Here is a 19,930-nt window from a genome sequence, read left to right on the forward strand (position 1 = left end):
GGAGGAAGGAGGAAGGAGGAAGGAGGAAGGAGGAAGGAGGAAGGAGGAAGGGAGCAAGAGGGATGCTGTGATGCTGTGCACTAAGCTAAACTTGGGAGTTTTTTCTTTCTTCGTTTATTCTGATGTTGGGAATGGAAGGAATCCTGGGCTTTAATATACTAAGCACATATTATTTATTTTTAACCATTAACTTTGTTGCTGCTATTGTTTGTTTTGTTGAGATAGAGTCTTATTATGTAGCTCTGGCTCACCTGAAAACAATGTAGGCCAGGCTGGTTTGGTTTCTTAAGTACAGGACAAACATGTGAGTCCACACGCACTTATAAATAAGCCTTACTCTTCTGCTGGGTACTCAAGAGGAAGCCTAAAGCAGGCCAGAAACAGGAGTGCCTACTGAGACAGCAGGAGGGAGGCAGAACGCATGTCTCCCTCCCAGGATGCTCTCTTCTGGGAAGAACAGGAATGCACTGGTCCCTGGAACTCAGACAAAAGTCTCTGAGTCTCTGATGGAAAAACAAGAGCTGATGATCTATCTCACGGATTCTTTGGCTAAGGCAGTCAGAGCAACCACTAAAACCCAACCAGGCCAACTCCCAGATCGCCTGGCTCAACTCCCCACATTAATGGTCAGACAGAAGTAGGCTCTTTTCTAGGCACAAACATTATTTAGCTCCATCTCAGGCATCCTACACAGGATGTTCAGTCTTAGGCTAAAAATGAAGACAAAGAACAATCAAGAAAGAGACCCTACTGTCATGCACAAAGCAACTGATGCAGAGGCAGCCCAAATACTGGGCCCACCAGACCACATGACCTCAAACGTAACTATGACCAGTGATATACACTGAGGGCTCTGACACAAAAGGAAAGGAACATCCAGAGGACTCCCACAGACGTGGAAATGATATGAACAAATCAAATGGAAACACTGAAAAGTTCTACAGCATCAGAGGAGAAATGCTTCTTTAAAGGACAAATACGTATAAAGTATGAAACTGACGAATGATTCAGTACATTTAAAAGATATGTCAGCAAAAGCCATCAAACTGGGGGCTGAAGAGATGGCTCAGTGGTTAAGAGCGCTTGCTCCTGAACACAGAATGGAGCTCTTAACCACCTTTAACTCCAGTTCCGGGGATTCAATGCTCTCTTCACCCGCAACCTGCACACACATGACACAGACACCCTCTCTTACACACATACACACGTATAAGTAAAGTATACACTTATACACGTATAAGTATACACACGTATAATAAAAATTTTAAGTCCAAACTAAAACAGAGAAAAAAATTGTATGTGTGTGTACATGACTAGAATCCCTGAAGAAGAAATGACTATAAAATTAATTACAATACTGAGTTTTCTAAAAATCAATTAAAGACATCAAATAGACGAAAGGTGGTTAGTTAGCCCTGCCCCCATTAACAAATAACAAACAGAAAACACCTAGATACATATTCAAAGTGCTGAAAATCTTTGAAGGCAGACAGAGAAAAAGGACATCCCATAGAGGGATAAATAAGATTTCCAGTAGGCTTCGCATCACAAACCAGACAGGCCTTGAGGTGTTGCAGTGGTGACTTGAAAGTGCCAGAAGAAAACCTGTCAACCTAGAAGCCGCTCCCAGCAAAAACAGCTCTTAAAGATGAAAGCTGAGAAGAGACATCACAGACAAAAGCTAAGAGGACTGGTGGCCAATACAGCTAAGAAACAACATAAGCAATATCAAGGAAGCTCCTTACATCATACAAGCCCGACCACCGGCTGCCAATCTGCAGCCACTTAACATGCGGAGGAGGAAATACACCACAAGGGGACCATGAACAGAAAGTACGACATGGAAACACTGTTGTTGGTTCTCATAGATCTGAAGGCGTCAAGAATACGTCAAGAATTAGGAAAGGCCTAAGAGAGCCGAGGGCAAACGAGAGGGCGACAGGCTTCTGCAGAAAGTAGTTTTGTGTTGTAGCACAGGCAGAGGCAGAGAGCATCCGAGACATCTGAGCTGCTCCAAGCCTGGTTCCCACCAGGCAACACCAGAACAGGCAAGCATTGTGTTGGGAAACTTTTTAACGCCAGTACTTTGTCTTCTCCTGTTTCTCAGCAGGAAGTCTTCCAATGCTACTTATCACAAAATGGCCTAGACACACGCTCACCAAGAGCAGTCAGCACAAACAGAAGAGCAAGCCTCTTACAGACATATGTCTCCCATCAATATCTACCCAGTTTCTGTACCAGCGTGGTCTTCTGGGAAACCGAGGTTCGTCAGTCACTGTGACCAGCTGACAGAAATTGGCGTTAGTACACTATTTGTCTCACAGAGTGTTTAACTAAAAGTCTAGGAGCAAGCCGGGCGTGGTGGCGCACGCCTTTAGTCCCAGCACTCGGGAGGCAGAGGCAGGCGGATTTCTGAGTTCGAGGCCAGCCTGGTCTACAAAGTGAGTGCCAGGACAGCCAGGGCTACACAGAGAAACCCTGTCTCGAAAAACCCAAAAAAAAAAAAAAAAAAAAAAAAGTCTAGGAGCAGGATGAGATGAATTTGCAATAGTAAACCCAAGTATGAGGCCAGGGTCTTAGACCCAACAAGCAGAACGATGCTATAAGCCTTCAGTGGCTACCTCAGAAAGCCACACAGAATCTCCAGTGTCTCAATGCCTTCCAGAGGCAAGACAGTAACACTCACCCAAGCTAAGGACAAGGCAAAGAATTGGATGGTTCTTATTTTAGGAACAGCAGGGTATGCATACACTACCATTCACATTCTTCAGAAAGCTTTCCCCAAGTAACAAAAGGCAGCTTTGATCTGGAGAGCTCTCCATAATTATCTAGGGGCCTCATGATCTACCGGTGGTGTTTCTTTGATTTCTTACAAATTGGTAATGATTACCACTAGTGTGTTAGTCGTGTTTCTGGGAGGAAGGGACATTAACACCTGGCTTTCATACAAGTAGCATTCCTGAAGAGAAAGTGGTATTTATAACTGCTGGTTTCCCACAAAATGGCATCAACACCAACTGGGGTACAAGGGTTGATGACACTTCCTACAAGACTGTCGGGCCAGTTAGTATACATTAAGATAATTTCTTACTCAGTTCAAATAACCAAATCCACTCCTAGTTTTTTAAGACTGTCTGGAGCACCAGTACAACCCATCTCATGTGTCCACGCCACCTGTGGGGTGAGCCGCCTGAGCAACAGTGTGAGAATGGTGAGATCGCCCTCATCTGGAGGAAGAACAGGCTTCTGGGGAGATAGGGCAGGAGCTGCTCAACAGCGGAGGAGGCGGCCACGATGAGTGAAGATCAAATGATGTTCCTGGTCATCTCACAGGAACGCAGGCAGGAAAACCTAAGGCAGCTGCTGCCATCTGGGAGCCTCTCACAGTGGCATTTTTCAGGGCGAGGAGCCTTCCATGGATTGCTTTGAAGGTCAGAGTCCACCATTCTCTTTCTGTCTACAAGGTCCTCTGTTCAGGCATCTATGTTAGTACCCTTCCCCTCCACAAAATCAGTGTGCCCTTTCCTATTAGTTTGAATGTCACCTCTGTTTAAATGATCTCCCACATTTATCCAGTCTTCTTGCCCAGAAGGGTCAGATGCAAGAGGGCTAAAGACATTTTTATAAAACTTGCAGGGATTCCTAATGCTTCCCCTCTTTTGCCAGGGTGGGTCATAGTAAAAGTTGTCAGCCAGTAGTGTACTTAACCAAATGGTTTAAATTCTTCTGATTTAGAATAAGGGCTAGCAAAATTTCTTTAGTGGCCTAAGCACTTAGGGCTTTAATAACTCAGTCTCCTGCAACTACTTGACTCTGTTGTAACACGGAACAACAAAGAAGCAATGTGAACCAATGGCTAAAGGAATGTATGGCTATGTTCTTAAAAAAAAAAATCTTTATTAACAAAATCAGACAGTGGAGCAGATCTGGCTCATAGGCCATGGTTTGCTAACCTCAACCCAGTGCTACAGCAGTTTAATAAAAGAATAAAGTTTAACCTTGGCCAAACTCCCACTCAGAGGGTATACCAATAGAGCCAATCCAGAGATGGTGTTTGGAGAAAGAAGTATCATGCACACAAATAGATGAGAAGGGTTTGTTTGAACTCTGAGGATGTGTTTTTAAATTTGTACTTTGTACACTTTCTGGGTAGAGTAGTATTCAGTCATCAATTCAATCACTACCTTGACATTGGACTTCCAGCCTCTAGAGCTGTGGAAAAACGCAATTCTATGGTTTAAGCCACCTAGTATGTGATGCTAGAGTCCTGTGTGGATGCTAAGACTTCGACACTCTTTACCAGGATAGTCCCACTCTACAATGGGTCATCACAGATTCAAAGACCAGAAGAGCTCAGCAGAACCTACATGTCAAGGTGAAATAAGCACAGGCAGCCTGGTCCCAGGCTCATCTCAACTTTATACCAGGCCATAGCAGCTACACTGCCAGGGAATGTGTTATCCCTTCCTCTGCCACCTTATACATTTATCAAAAGAAATACAACAACAACAACTAAACTCTAGTATAAACCATTGCATTTATTTTAAAAGTCACATTACTGATTTAAAACATTACTGAACAGCAACTAACAAAGTATTTAAAAGGTATCTTTATGCAATAGAACACAAAGGTGATTCCAGAAACAAATGTACACACACATATGAAACAGACATGGGTCATCTCTTCAATACCTAGTGCTGTAGCAATGGGAAAACCTCATGCCAAAAAGAAGTACTGAACCACGGTCATCTCCACACCTTACGACAGTCTTAGAAATGTTCCTGAAATCGCTTACAAACCTTCATGCAAAACCTAATACTTCTAAGCCATAAAAACAAAAAGAAAAAAATCTTGCTGATTTTGGGTTGGGAAAAGGTTTCCTAGGTTGGACAAAAATAATAAAACAGACATTATACATTTCATCAAAACTAAAAACTGCACTTTGAGAACAGTACCTAGAAAATGAAAGGCAAAACTAAACAAGACAGAAAGAAGAGACTGAGATCCCAGGGAGGTCTGTGTCTGAAGGCCACTCCTGACAGAAATGCAGAGAGGCGCTAGCTTGCTCCTGGAGGCCATCAAAGGCTCACAGAGCCAGAGAACTGCCGTTTTCCTGCTTTACCACACTATTCTGAGGAAGGCAGGAGGACACTGGAGAGTGGAGCAGCATCAGCACGCAGATCTGCAGCTCACTGCAGCCCATGGCCCGCTCTCCACGAAGGATGTGATGAGGACACGGCAGAGTCCACGGCAATAGGTTCTTGCTTTTTGATTGCTTGAGGAGAAGTGGTGGTGATAGCGAAATTTTTCTCCCTGTTGTGTGTGGTGGCTTTCCATGCCATCATCTTTAGCCTCATGTAGTCTGTGACTCTTGTTACATGTATACATGTTCTCAATCATTTTGTCTTCTTGATAGATTGACCTTCTCAAGCATTATAAATGTCTTTGACTCTATTACAGTTTTTACCTTTAAGTCTCCTTGTCTGACAGTAACATGTTAGTCCTGTTTGAAATGTCTATGGCATATCTTTTTCTATTCTTTTGTTTTCAATGTATCGGTGTCTTAGAATTATAAAATCGTTCCTTGTAAGGAAAGCAAAGGCACACAGTATCTATCTCTTTCAATCTGTTCTACAGTGTCTGACTCTGGTGTGGTTGTATAATCCATGCCTGTAGTCACCCACAAAGCAGAGTATGTGTGGCGCTTTCTTTGTTGTCATTTCTCTATTCCATCATCTCTGTCTTCTGGTGTTATCCAGATATCTTCTATTGCAGCATTTTAATCCACTTTAAATTTGTTCTATTTATCTTAAAAACATCACCACCGCCACCACCATCACCACCACCTCCTCCTTTAAGACAGGGTCTCATGTAGCTGCCACCATCATCATCATTTATAAGACGGAGTCTCATGTAGGCCATGCTGGCCTCAAACTTGACACTTGCTGAGAAGGACTTTGAATTTCTGATCTTTCTGCTTGGTATGAAAGTACTGCTAATGAGGCAAGGAAAGTGAATTCTGAAAATGACCTCTGGATTTAGCAGTCTGGAGGCCTTCAAAGGGCGAAAATGGAAGATAAAGAAACAAACTGCAAGTTGACATCACCTACAGGAGGAGAATTACCTGCGGCTACACAAAGGTTCCCACTGCACACTGAGAACAAAATGAGAAAGACCCAGTTGAGAGGGAGTGGCTGTCTGTGTAAGAAAAAGGACAAAGAGAGTGGCTCCAGACAAGGTGGGAAGAAAGAAGCAGAAAGAGACAGTCACCTCAGACATGGGGAGGATATTTATTTGCTCTGAGACTTTGCTTAACAGACTAACACTGTCCAAAGAAATAATGTGGACATAGACCTGACATCACACAAGTAACTTGTTGTTATGTGAGGACTCCAGTTCCACAGTGAGAAAGAACATACAAACAAGAAACAGGGCAGAGCCTTCCATCTGGATTGGTATTCTCTTACAGCCGAAAGCACAAATGTTTGTATAGAAATCAGCTCTAAAGAATTCTCATTTCTCAGGCCGAAGTACACACGTTTGCTGATCGTGGGAACTCACTTGTGTGCCGCTTCCCAGGCTTCCTCTTCTTCCAGAAGATCTCTTATGATGTCTGAACTGGAACTAAAAGGACATGTGTCAGCAATGCCACACCTTGTGAGTTCTGTCCTAATCCAAACCTGAGCCCTGGGCGATGGGGACTGGGAGATGGGCAAAGTGGCACAAGTGACACTGAATGGTGGGCATGTTCACCATCCACAGGGATACGGAACAGTGGGCATGTTCACCATGCACAGGGATACAGAACAGTGGACATGTTCACCATGTACACTGTGAGGATGGTTGCACAGACACATTCCTATGTGCAACTTCACCTCAATTATATGCCAAATAAGTTTCAAAAAAGCTGTAAAAGCTGTCATGAATTAGCAATAATGAAAACTATGAAGAAAGCTTAAATAAATCCCTCAACACAAAACCTGAGTCTAGACAGAGCAGCAACATGAAACTCTTTAATCTCTTATGCCAATCAAAGATCAAATCACATTTTATCAGTTCCCAGCACTATCAAAAAGGAAAAGAGAAAAAAATGTGCTTTAAAAACTAAGTTCTAGTGATGAGATTCATAAGCGATAACTCTCTAAGTGGCTTTTAGTCTCTTGGTAACCAACATAAAGTGAAGCATAATGCTAGAGAGCCAAGCTAATAATGAAAGTGTGTTATAGAAATGCGACCTAGCTTAAAATGCCACACTCTCCAGTGGTGCACAGAAAACAAGGCTGTCGGGGAGGCATGAATTATTCCTTTAAAAGAAAAACTGTCTGAAGGCTTTAGCATCTCGTTCCCATCTCATCAATAAAGGTTACTTTAGAAACCTTTATTTATTTACATCTAAAACAAGGAACATCTGCATCAACGTCATCGTCGCTCCTAGCTCTCACCAGCTAGGCTTGCAACTGTTAGAAGATTGTAATCTGGGAAGCTGAAGAAACAAGAGGTCTTGCACATGAAAGTTACAACAGAACTATGGACGAGTATTCAGATTGTGCCTCTGATGTCATCATCTGTCCAGCTATCATGCGCAGTATAGAGATCACACGTGAGAAAGCCTCATTGAATATTATATGAATTTTAAATTCTAAATTCCCAAGCTGGGTTCTGCAAGATTTTAGAAGGCTCAATTTTTCATACCTTTTGACCTTAATCTCAGCTTAAACTAGAGAAAAATAAGCTGATGCATTTATATGTACATGTACCTTGGAATAACTGAGAATTTCATCATTGCTCTCTGAACATTACTTTTAAAGAGAAAGCTATTTGCATATTTCCTCTATAGCATACAATTTCATACAACAGTAGATTTCCACAGTTGAAAAGATGTCAAATATCCTGCAAAGCTGTGATGTATAGTTACCTGGCGGGTGGGGTGCACATGCATAGACTTACTGTCAGCATTGCTAAGCTGGGACTCCTGTTCCTGTCCCTGAATGTGCAACCTCAGGCAAGTTCTGAAACCCTTCTAAACCTCAAAGCCTGTATCTATAGAGTCAGGACACATATTTTGTAGGGATATTTTATTTTATTTTATTTTTTTTTTTTTTGGTTTTTCGAGACAGGGTTTCTCTGTATAGTCCTGGCTGTCCTGGAACTCACTTTGTAGACCAGGCTGGCCTCGAACTCAGAAATCCGCCTGCCTCTGCCTCCCAAGTGCTGGGATTAAAGGCGTGCGCCACCACGCCCGGCTGGGATATTTTAAAGATGATCAATACAGCACACTAGATGGTAAGGACAGAGGTTGGCACGGAGTGAGTGGTCAGTCAATGTTGCCTATTTTCATAAACCAGCTTTGAGCCTGGACTTTCCAAAACACTGTCGCAGCACTGTTTCAATTTGCCCAGGACTCTTGAGCACCACATGCACCACTTTAACCTTTGATTCCCACTGTTTCTATGACACCAGGTGCAAACTCATCAGAGCCTAATTATCTAGCTTGGCCGGTACAAAGGGTACCAGTAGGAAAAACACAAATATCTGCTATAAAAAATCCCGTGGATTAAAGATTACTTACAAGTGGAATTTTCTATTATCTAATAGTTACCTGCCTCCAAGTGTCTTCACTGTAGCAATAATTTGAATGTGGTTAAGAATATGCACCACTAAAAAGAAAACAACCTCCTTTACTACAAATCAAGTATTCAATGAAAGGGTACGAAACCTGCCAGTAAACCTTTCAGTAAATGCTGCTCCACCAGCAGGAATCCTTCTCAAAGAGTGATTTCTAGTAATCTGTTCTTTAGGGTGAGCCAATAGTCTACATGCAAAATACTCTAGTAGTGGAATATTAATATTAATAACTATTAGTAGTGGCATAATAAAATAGCACTTATGGATTTTTTTTTTTTTTACAAAATTCAGTGATGATAAAGGGCACCATTTTTCTGAGTAACTACTATTAGCAACCACTGTGACAATTACCTTACATACTAGCTTTAATGCAGACCTGTTCTACGTTTCTTACCATCTGCAAGATGGACAGAGGATCAGAAAGAAAAAAAAAAAAGGGGCGGAGAGGGGAACAGGAATACCAAGCTCATTTTCTTTCCACCAACCATGTTGCTTCAGCCAGAGGAAGTAGGAACTCAAATCCTCTTCATCTGTAACGTGGTACTATTCACACCTCCCTACATTTCTATCAATAAAGTTTTACTAGATAACCAACTGCAAACTTCATAAACATCAGCTAAGAAGAGCTTAGTAGGCTCCAGAGCTAGAAAATTAAGATGACAAGGCCTCAGATGACAGGTAATAAAAAGAATGTGTTTATCCAATCTTATAAAACAACAACAATGAAGTTCACATTTAGCTTAAAAATTAATCCCAATGCATGAATAGACACAGTTTGGGTTTCCATTGCTGTGAAGAGACACCATGACCAAGGCAGTTCTTATGAGGAAACATTTAATTAGGGCTGGCTTACAGTCAGGGAGGCATGGCAGCTTGCAGTCGGACAAGGTGCTGGAAGAGACAAACGTTCTACAGCTTAATCTACAGACAACAGAAGGTGGCTGTGCTTCAAACTGGGAGGAACTTGAACATTTATGAGACCCCAAAGCCCCACCTCCAGAGTGGCATACAGACCACACCTCCTAATAGTGCCACTCCCTATGGCCAAGCATTCAAACACAGGAATCTATAGGGGCCATTCTTATTCAAACCACCAAAATGACCAACTAACCTAGGGAGGTTGACCAAGCAAACTCAAATTTCATTCAAGCAACAGTCAGTCTGCTCCCCTCTTCTAATCTTTGCTCCTACCCCTTTCTACATGCAAGCAATGTGTTCTCTATCTCATGCTTCTCAGCCACGAGGAGCATGCCTGCCTCTGGATCCTAAAGCAAGGTTTCTAACCAGGGGAAGAGTTGGCAGTCTTGCTGTTAGAAGAAAACCATATGTTTAATACATGAACTGATTATTCTTTTAAAAACACTACATCTTTCACTGTGCTTTCTTTGCTGTTACACAAAAGTGATGGGCTGGGGAAACCCATGAACTTGCTAGTTCTAATATCTCAACTGTTTGTTCCATTCCACTTCAACACTCTCAAACTTTATTCATCTGGCCTTGGTGCTTTCTGAGAACTTGGAGAACTGAAGAACTAAGAGCTTTACTATTGTTGGGGCTTGTGGAATTAAGTCACATCCACCTCTTTCAATGGACCCTTCTCAGAAACTGGGGAGACATCAAATGTTGCTGCTGTCCTCCTACCTAAGGCAGTAGGAGTCTACGCGACCACAGACACTCTCCCTGGCCACTACTCAATGGTACACTAGGGAAGCAGGTAACAGCACAGCTCCTAAGCAGTGTGCGCTCCCTAACCCACAGGGATTGCTGGTATACCAGGAACTAACTCTCAGCACACAACTGTAGGTAGCTGAAGCCCATGGCATGGTAGGTACCTCCAGGCTCCAGCATCACTTTTTTTTTTTTTAAATTGGCACACTATCAAAATACTACTATTTTCTAAGTCTACTGAAGGAAAGAGTTGGAAACGCTGAATTAAGGAGAGAAGCACTCCTTTTGGGCCAGTAACTCTTATGAATGTGAGGAGTATGTTCTTTCTTTAAGGAAACCAGAACACAATAAGTTGTTTCTAAATATTGGAGGGTTTTGGCTCTCTGTAAGAATTCAAGTTTGAAATAGAATTAAATATTTATGCTTATGCTTAGCTTGAAACTTAAACAAAAGCAGTATCTCTGAAATATCAACTACCTAATATAAAAGATTTCTTAGGGTTTCACTGCTGTCGCCACGATCAAGGCAAGTCTTATAAAGGAAAACATTTAATTGGGGCTGGCTCACAGTTTCATGGTTCATTATCATTATGGTGGGAAGCATGACAGCATCCAGGCAAACATGGTGCTGGAGAAAGAGCTGAGAATTCTATAGAAGGGGTCAGATTCCCACACTGGGCAGAGCTTGAGCATAGGAGACCTCAAAGACCACCCCCTAGTGTGACACATTTCTGCCAACAAGGTTGGCACACCTACTCCAACAAGGCCATACCTCCTAATAGTGCCGCTCCCTCTGGGCCAAGTATTCAAACACCTGAGTCTATAAGGGCCATTCCTATTCAAATCACCACAGAAATCATCTTAAATTACCCAGATATTGACTATTTCAAATATGTACCAAATCTCTCTAGTTAAATGGGCAAAGAAACAAAAGCACAAGGTGTCACTTTGGTTTGTTTTATTTTGAACTATCGGAGGAATGAAAATCTCATACACAAACCAAAAGACAGGGAGATCACAATGTGAGGTGACTATGCCCAGCACCCTGCACCCCCCATCGCCAGGGAATCATAGAATAACCAAAATTCCAAGGATGAACATTTCCTATCACTGTAGCCTAACTGGATGGCAAGCCTCTGACAATAGGAGTGGAGAGGTCCAACACAAGGATAAGATGGCACTGAGACTGCATGTGTTCTGTTCAGCTAGAGCAGCTGCACTTAAATCCATCCTGTTCTCTTTCCAACAGTGCCAATGGAGGATACCCAGTGCCCTGCACTGTATCAGCATGAGCAGGATGACTCCAGGCTATGATCTGTCCAAGGAGGGCACAAATTTTAAATCTCACTGACATGACTGGAACACAGTCACTCACTTACCTTCTCTGAGAATTTGCTCCTTTAAGAAGCGGGGATGAAGCCGGGCGTGGTGGCGCACACCTTTAATCCCAGCACTCGGGAGGCAGAGGCAGGCAGATTTCTGAGTTCCAGGCCAGCCTGGTCTACAAAGTGAGCTCTAGGACAGCCAGAGCTGTAAAGAGAAACCCTGTCTCGAAAAACAAAACAAAACAAACAAACAAAGAAGCAGGGATGAGGGTGGGGGGTATTGGGGACTTTCAGAAGAGCATTTGAAATGTAAATGAAGAAAATATCTAATAAAAAAATTGTTAAAAAAACATAAATGTGTGAAAGAACTATCCCTCCCAAACCATATTTTCCCTGAGCTTCTAATATCCTTGATATATTTTAGTATTTTATGTGCAGTATAATAGGTTATAAATAACCTATTATTTATTATTAATAATAGGTTATAAATATTTATTATTAATAATAGGTCATAAATAACCTATTATTTATAACCTATTATTGGGTTTTTTAACCCAATAATAGGTTATAAATGATGCTTTTAAAATATGCTGAGCACAGCAAGAAAAGCATAAAATGTCATCTTTAAGTCTTCTATAATTGGCTTCTGCAGAATCAATTTTTAAAAAACCCTCTGCAAACAAAAGCAATCACCTATAATGGTTGAATTCCTGGGATAAAGAGTGATGTGTTATGCTTACTTGGTAAAATCAATAAAAGCAAGCAGAATCAGCAGTTTACTATGTACCCATGTTCCAGAATGTATCTGGGTGAGAGGGGAAAAGGACAGAGACGTCATACAAATTAATTCCGCCTTGCCTACTGATGAGGAGCCCAGACAACCATTCCAGGAAGAGATAATGGAATGCTATCTAGTTATTACGCTAAGGTAAGAATTAAAACCAACCGACTGCAGGGAAGTTGAACCCACCCACATGGCTGTTCTTCACCTAACTTGAACATTCAGTTCTTAGACCAGGAAGGCAGTGGTGGTCTAAAATACAGGCTGATGGAAATCCTCACACTGAAGTGGGAGAGTGCCTGGGATGGAGTGAACAAGAGGCGTAAGTATCCCTCTAGAGAAGTGGCACCAGCTCCCAGAGCTCCATCCTTCATCCACAGAAGCAGATACTGTGTTTACGACTCCTCAGCAAACTTTCTACTTTGAAACACTTGTGTTCTATCCTAGCTAACCCTTTCCTCAGGCTCACTGTCTCTAAGACCTTGTAATACCTGCTCTTCTGATAAAAGACAAGTAGTGTGGCAGTGACTGTAACAACGGATCCCAAGCAACCAGTTAAAAACACAAAATTCCAACAGCAAAAGGTGGTAAATGACGAATCATTTTTGCCCCATCCATTTTTTTACACTAGTACAAGGATGAAGGGATTGTGATTTTTTAAAAAAGTAAACTAGAGTCAGCTGTTAACTGGCCACCACCTAGGAGACCTGCTTATATTGATTCAAACAGTTACTGCCTGTCAGAAGGAACTATGAGTTCCTGCAGCCTCTACAACTTTTCTCAGTGTTCTTAAAAGCACACTCGCTACTCCTTTTTGTTCATTTTTCTCAATGAATAATTAATTCTGCCAACATTTAAAAATTGAACCATTTTTATGAATCAAACAGCACACACAGACATATCTTTGGGACAAAAATTTCCCAAGTTTGGAAAGTATTTGATAAGCAGTAATCCACTTTGAACAGTTCGGTTTACCTGGTGGGAGAGCATCAGACTCGGTACACTGGTGTCTGACTGTGGGGCCAGCACTGCTAACTGCACCACACACACGCTACGTGCTTCCCCATCTCACTGGAAACGATGCTTTTCTCCACTTCTTGCCTCCAAAGTTCTGCTTTACTTAGTAAAGCTTTTCGCATCCTTTGGTATGCCAGTAATCTGATGTCCCCACAGTAGATAGATTAGCTGCCCTTCCCCCAGCATCCTATATCTTGCATATGAAAACACCAATCACATTTATTGTATTTACCCAACTATCTTTTTCTTAGTCTGAATGTCTAACCTTGACCCACACTTACTATGCACAAACAGTGTGTTAGGCCCATAGCAAGTACACAGTTGTCAAGGGAGTCTCTGAATAAATTAACTCTTCTAACAGATCCTATCTTACTCTGAAAGTTCAAATTCTAGCTACACAAAGTCTCATACACAGGACATTAGTGATGGTAATAATGCCCATGTCTCTCAGCAGATGGAATCAAGAGTTCAAAAAGTTGACTAGGAGATGATGGCGCCCATCTGTAATACTAGCACTCAAGAGACTGAAATAAGAAGATGACCATGAATTAAAGGGCAGCCTGGACTACAACAGCCCACAGCATAGCTGAGAGACAAGACTCCTGGCTATGTCATTTCTGCATCTCCAAGTCGCTAAGATTATACACCTTAGAGCACCACCAGTACTAGAGTAGTAGCATCTCCTGAAGCTCACAGAGCTCATGGCCTCCTGAACAAGGCTTCACTACTCTGTAGTCTTGAATAACAGAACTACTCAGGAGGCTCTCCCAGAAACACAAAAGCTCCTGAGTCCAAGAACTTCCTGAGAGACCCATCAGCTCTGAAACATGAAGGGACACTCCAGCTCTCTGACCTTTCATCTCAAACTCATGCTCTCCTGGATTCCCAAACCCCAACTATTAGGGATACCCAGTCCTTGCCCTGACAAGCACTGCAGCACCCAAGAAAAGCCACACCTTACATTGTCAGACCACGACCCATCTGTACCCTTCTAGCTGCAAGAGAGCACACTGGCTACTTAGAAAGTGCTTCCTGGTTCCCTCACTAAGCAATGTGTGCACCTGACCTTACCCAGAGCCAACGAAGATGAATGGCTCATGTCATTTTTCCCTAAGCTATCTTCATTATTTTCCATTTCTCTCAGAAGTTAAGAGAGGTTAGAATTTAATGTTTTCTAAAAAGGTAGTAATAAGGTTGGGGGGGGGTTGCTTTTTCCTCTGGCTTTCAAGTTCCTAGATCGCTCTTTCAGAAATTATTGAAAAATGGAGAAAAATTCTATGAAACTAGAAAACACATGCCAATGGCTAAGTACTATTTGGAAAGGGCCCAAAACCTTTGCCTATACTTGTGAGGAATTTCATTCATAAAGATGCTATGCCTAATGGATAGAACTAGAACATATCATCCCGAGTGAGGTAACCCAGGCCTAGAAACACACACTAAAGGCACCTGGCTCAACTGTCATCATCCAACAGCTGATGAAAACAGATGCTGAGACCTAGAGCCAAACACTAGGGAGAGTTCAGGGAGTCTTGTGAAAGAATAGAAGGAAGGATTGAGAGAACCAGAGGGGCCAAAGATACCACTAGAAGACCTACAGAGATAACTAACCTGGGCCCATAAGGTCTCTCAGAGACTGAACCACCAGAGCATGCATGGACTGGACTTAGACCATCTAAACATAGGTAGCAGATGTGCAGCTTGGTCTTCATGTGGTCCCCTAATAACTGGAGCTAGGGCTGTCTGACTTGGACTCTGTTGCCTGCCTTTAGATCACTTTCCCCTAGCTGGGCTGCCTTGCCTCACTAGAAGAGGATTAGTTTAATTCTGATAGGACTTGATGTGCCAGGACCGGCTGGTACCCAGAGGGGGCCATGAGTGAAAGAGGTGATAGGGTGGGACTGGGAGGAGAAGAGGCTACAATCAGGATGTCAAGTGAATAAATAAATTAATTAATGGCGGATGGGGGGGAGGGACTACAAATGCTGTGCCTAACTTAACACCAAAAAAGGTCTTCACTATTATTGGTGGGCTGCTGAGGTAGATTTAGAAAGGTTACAATGTTATTCGTTCACACATTGACTCAGATCCTTATAAGGCCTACCCTCAGCATCTGTGGGAAGACTCACCTACCTGAGTTAGGACAGGCTACAAATCTGACCACAGAATCACTGTATTAGCTAATCTTTTTTTTTTTTTTTTCCGAGACAGGGGTTTCTCTGTATAGTCCTGGCTCTCCTGGAACTCACTTTGTAGACCAGGCTGGCCTCGAACTCAGAAATCCCCTGCCTCTGCCTCCCAAGTGCCGGGATTAAAGGCGTGTGCCACCACGCCCGGCCTAGCTAATCTTTATGAGCTAAAAATTCACAACTGCTCATGTAGCTCAGATAGTCAGTGACGCACAGCAGGCTCTGACCATAGGTTGACCAAATTAAATGGAAACTTATCACTCTATGCAAACTCATGGCTACTACTTTTAAAGTTAATTATTAAAGCATAAATCTTTTAATCTTTAAAATCTTTTAAAATATGTCCTAGATATAGAAAAATCAGCCATTTCACTTACAGCATAACAACCAAAATTCTTTCATTATGGATGGCTTTTTAAAAAGACTTACATTTTTAATGATTTCAAGCCCACAAGCCCCAAGACCTTCCAGTTGATAACAGTCTATCACAGCTATCCATGTAGCTACACATATACACAATATCCTACCATAGAAAGCACACTGTTGCCAGTGGTATTTACTTCCTCAGTATGGTTTTCTTAAATGAAGCCATACAATAAATCAAAAAATTAAATATTGCTACAGTAATAGAATCCAGAGACCTTATTTGTACTTTTCTATCCATGCCAAAAGATCACCATCTCTTTCAAATTAAAAAATTTTTTTTCAAAATAATGATCTAAAAATTCTTCCAAGAAAAAGCATGACACAATTCACAAATCATTCCTTTATGAAGCTAGTGTCTCTCTTCTCTAATCATAATCAACAGCATCTTTGCTTCTAATTTAGCCTTCAATAAAAATGCAGTGTCCATAGTTTGCCAAGAATCAGTGAATAAAAGCATTCTTTTCTTGATTAATGAGAACAATAAGTTAATTTAAAGAAATTTGGACAAGACTCTTGAACTCCCGGAAATCATCTAGCAAGGAACTGTACAACAATCTGAAATTCTTATTAATCTGTTTATCTTCTGTTTTCAAGTTGGCAAAAGAAGGTCAATATAGTATTAATAATGTAAGTTCTAAAATCTGTACTTATAAGTTACGCTAGCAATAAAGACTACTTGATCATAAAACCTATTTGGATTGGATACACACAGTGAATCTTATGATTATTTTTTAGGTGTCAACCTTCCGTGTTATATAAGCTTGAATACTGTTCTAGCACAAAACAAAACAAAACAAAACAAAACACCTAACCTCTTCATTCAACATGATCAGCTCTGTACTTTAAGACAGCAAGGCTGCAAGGCAGAAAGACAATTCACATATTTTTACTCACAGTAGACCCACAACAAGAAAACTTTAAAATACCATGGTCCTACTGTAGGAAAAAAATAAAGAACCCATCTACTTACACATTTGCCTATCTGTAGAAGACCGATTATTAATGTGCTAGTGTTATTTCAACCTAGTTAAATTATGAACCATTATTCCTTTAATTTTTCTATTTTTCACAATAGACATAAATGATATATAATTAATTTTTTTTTAATTTGGGGCATTGCTGCAAATATTCTATAATCTGTCAGTGTGCCTTTCTTAAGAATAAGTCCAGGGGCTGGAGAGATGGCTCAGCGGCTAAGGGCACTCATTGATTGTCCTTCTAGAGGTCCTGAGTTCAATTCCCAGCAACCACATGGTGGCTCACAACCATCTACACTAGGATCTGATGCCCTCTTCTGGCATATAGGCATACATGTATACAGAATACTGTATACATAATAAATAAATCTTTAAAGAAAATCAGTCCACACAATAACCACAGCACATAACTGTCAAAATCAACAAGGTAAATACTGTTACAGTAACAAATCTAGAGACCTTAGTCATAGTTCCCAATCATACAAAAGATAGTATAGCCTTTAAGTTAAAAATAACTTTTCTGCCAGGTGGCACATGCCTTTAATCACTGCATTTGGAAGGCATGGGGAGGTGGATTTCTGAGTTCAAGGCCAGCCTGGTGTACAGAACAAGTTCTAGAACAGCCAGGGTTACATAGAGAAACACTGTCTCAAAAAAACCAAACCAAGCAAACAAACATAAAAAACTTTTTGAAAATAATGACCTAAAGATTCATATTCATTCACACACATACACACACATATAAAAAAACAAAACAAGATGGTCATAAAAATAAAGTAAAACTTTCTGATTAAAATGAAAAAGATAAAGATAGAAATACTTCAATGTAGGCAGCCAATGCCTAAAAGATGGCGCCGGTTTCCAGTACACCGTGGCTGTAAACAACACCACTGAGCAGGCGCTAGCCCGAATCTGGCGCCAACCCCTCCTGAGCGGGTGCATGCAAATTAAGGTGCCGGCAGACTGACCAACCCCAGGAGGACACAAAGCTTTTCCCTGTGCTGGGGTGCATATAAGGAGTCCTCCCTGGGTGGCCGGGGTTCCCGTAGCATGGAGGTGTTCCTGCAATAAAGCTGTTGAGAAGAATCCGACCGTTGTTGCGTTTTCCTTGCCGGACGAGGTGGGCGCAACAAATTGGTGGCTGGCACGGGGACCCAAGGATCTCATGGATTCAGAACTCTTCAGCTGAGGAACGGCAGTACCGGTAAGTATCCCAAATTGATCCCCAGTTAAAAGGGGGGATATGTTTTTCTCGCCCGTGGACCCAGTGTGGGTACCTCTTATCCTTGTTTCGTTTTTTGTAATCTCTGGCCTCTGCTTTTGTTTGATAGAAGCAGTTAAGGCAGTTCAGAAAATTCTTACAGAACAAGAAGAAAGTATGTCAGAGGAAGATAGGAAACACATAAGCAAAAGAAAGAAAAGGGGCGAAAAAGAGAGAGAAAAGGAGAAGGGAGAAAAGGCAAATTCAAAAGGAAAAGGAAATAATGAGAAAGAAAAGGAAATAGCAAAAAAATATCCCTCATTAAAAGACTTAACAATAAGTTCAGCAAGTTCTGACTCCAGTGACTCAGAGCTTGATAAAGATGAGGAAGTTGACCTAGAAGAAGAGGCAGCTCGATATGAGAGGGATAGGTATGATACAGATTGGTCATACAAAACCAATCCTTTAAAAAGGGGGGGGGGCAGCTGGCAAAAGAGTAAAATCGAAAGTGCCGACCACTCCACCTTTTAACCCTGAGTATACAGGAAAAAAGGAATTCACAAAAGCTGATAAGCAAGGTACCTCATTTTGCCCAGAGGTTTTGAAGGAAGTTGGGCTGACTTTCCCTGTCTTCTTAGATGGCCAGGGACGACGGTATCATGAGCCAATAGATTTTAAAACTATTAAGCAACTGGCTGAGTCAGTCCCTACCTACAGGGGTGAGTGCAGCTTTTGTAGTTGCACAGGTCGAGGCAGTAGGGCCCACGTTCCCAAGGCCCTCAAATATATGGGACTCTTCAGAAAGACCAGAAGAAACCTTGGCCGTCTCTCCATCATCAGAGAGACCACGGAGAGCCACTACTGGCTCCGCAGGATTGGACCTCCACTCCACCACCAGACTCGTATTAACCCCACAGATGGGGGTACAGCCCATAGATACAGATTTTAAAGGCCCCCTTCCCAACGATACTGTAGGACTATTGCTTGGCCACTCATCTTCTGCTTTAAAAGGATTACAAATTACCCCTGGAATGATTGATCCAGATTATACGGGGGTTATGAAAATCTTAATGGCCTCCCCAGTGTCATTTCAGCTATCTCCCCAGGAGATAGATTTGCTCAATTATTACTGCTGCCAAGTTTGCATAAATATTTTCCAGCAAATAATAAAATAAGAGGAGAGAGTGGACTAGGTTCTACAGGTTCTCGGTTCACTTTCTTATCAATGGAATTAGGAGATCGCCCCATGTTAACTTTGGAGGTTGAAGGACGATCCTTTCTGGGGTTGTTAGATACAGGTGCAAATCGCAGCATCATCTCCACTCATGATTGGCCACCAAAATGGCCTTTGCAAACCTCATCTCAAAGCCTCCGTAGTCTAGGTTATGAGACTGCTCCCCTTATAAGTGCTAAGGAATTGACTTGGAAAAATGAGGAAGGTAAGTCAGGNAAATTTTTTCCTTATATTGTGGATATTCCTGTGACCCTATGGGGTAGGGATGTCTTAACCAAAATGGATCTTAGACTAACTAATGAGTATTCCCCACAAGCCCGAGAAATTATGTCTAGTATGGGCTACACTCCAGGAAAAGGGTTAGGAAAGTCATTACAAGGCATGACTATGCCAGTGATTGCAAAGTTCAAACAAGATAAAAAGGGATTGGGTTTTTCCTAGGGGCTGTTGAGGGTGGTATACCCATTACTTGGAAAACAGAGGAGCCT

The 19,930-nt window shown here is 41.8% G+C and overlaps 1 protein-coding gene across 6 annotated transcripts in view; it reads right to left on the reverse strand.

The window, feature by feature from the left end:
* The window catches only part of Rad18 (RAD18 E3 ubiquitin protein ligase), a 73,660-nt gene that overhangs the window by 2,165 nt on the left and 51,565 nt on the right, over positions 1–19,930 (reverse strand). For 4 of the 6 annotated variants that reach the window (XM_021164899.2, XM_021164897.2, XM_021164896.2 and 1 more), the window contains one exon: positions 6,562–6,624. The exons of the other annotated variants lie outside the window; for them this stretch is intronic. In XM_021164899.2, coding sequence (XP_021020558.1) covers positions 6,562–6,624 — 63 coding nt within the window. The remainder of the gene's footprint in view (positions 1–6,561; positions 6,625–19,930) is intronic. 6 annotated transcript variants of the gene reach the window in all.

This window comes from Mus caroli, chromosome 6 (assembly GCF_900094665.2).
Source record: "Mus caroli chromosome 6, CAROLI_EIJ_v1.1, whole genome shotgun sequence".
Classification (NCBI taxonomy): domain Eukaryota; kingdom Metazoa; phylum Chordata; class Mammalia; order Rodentia; family Muridae; genus Mus; species Mus caroli.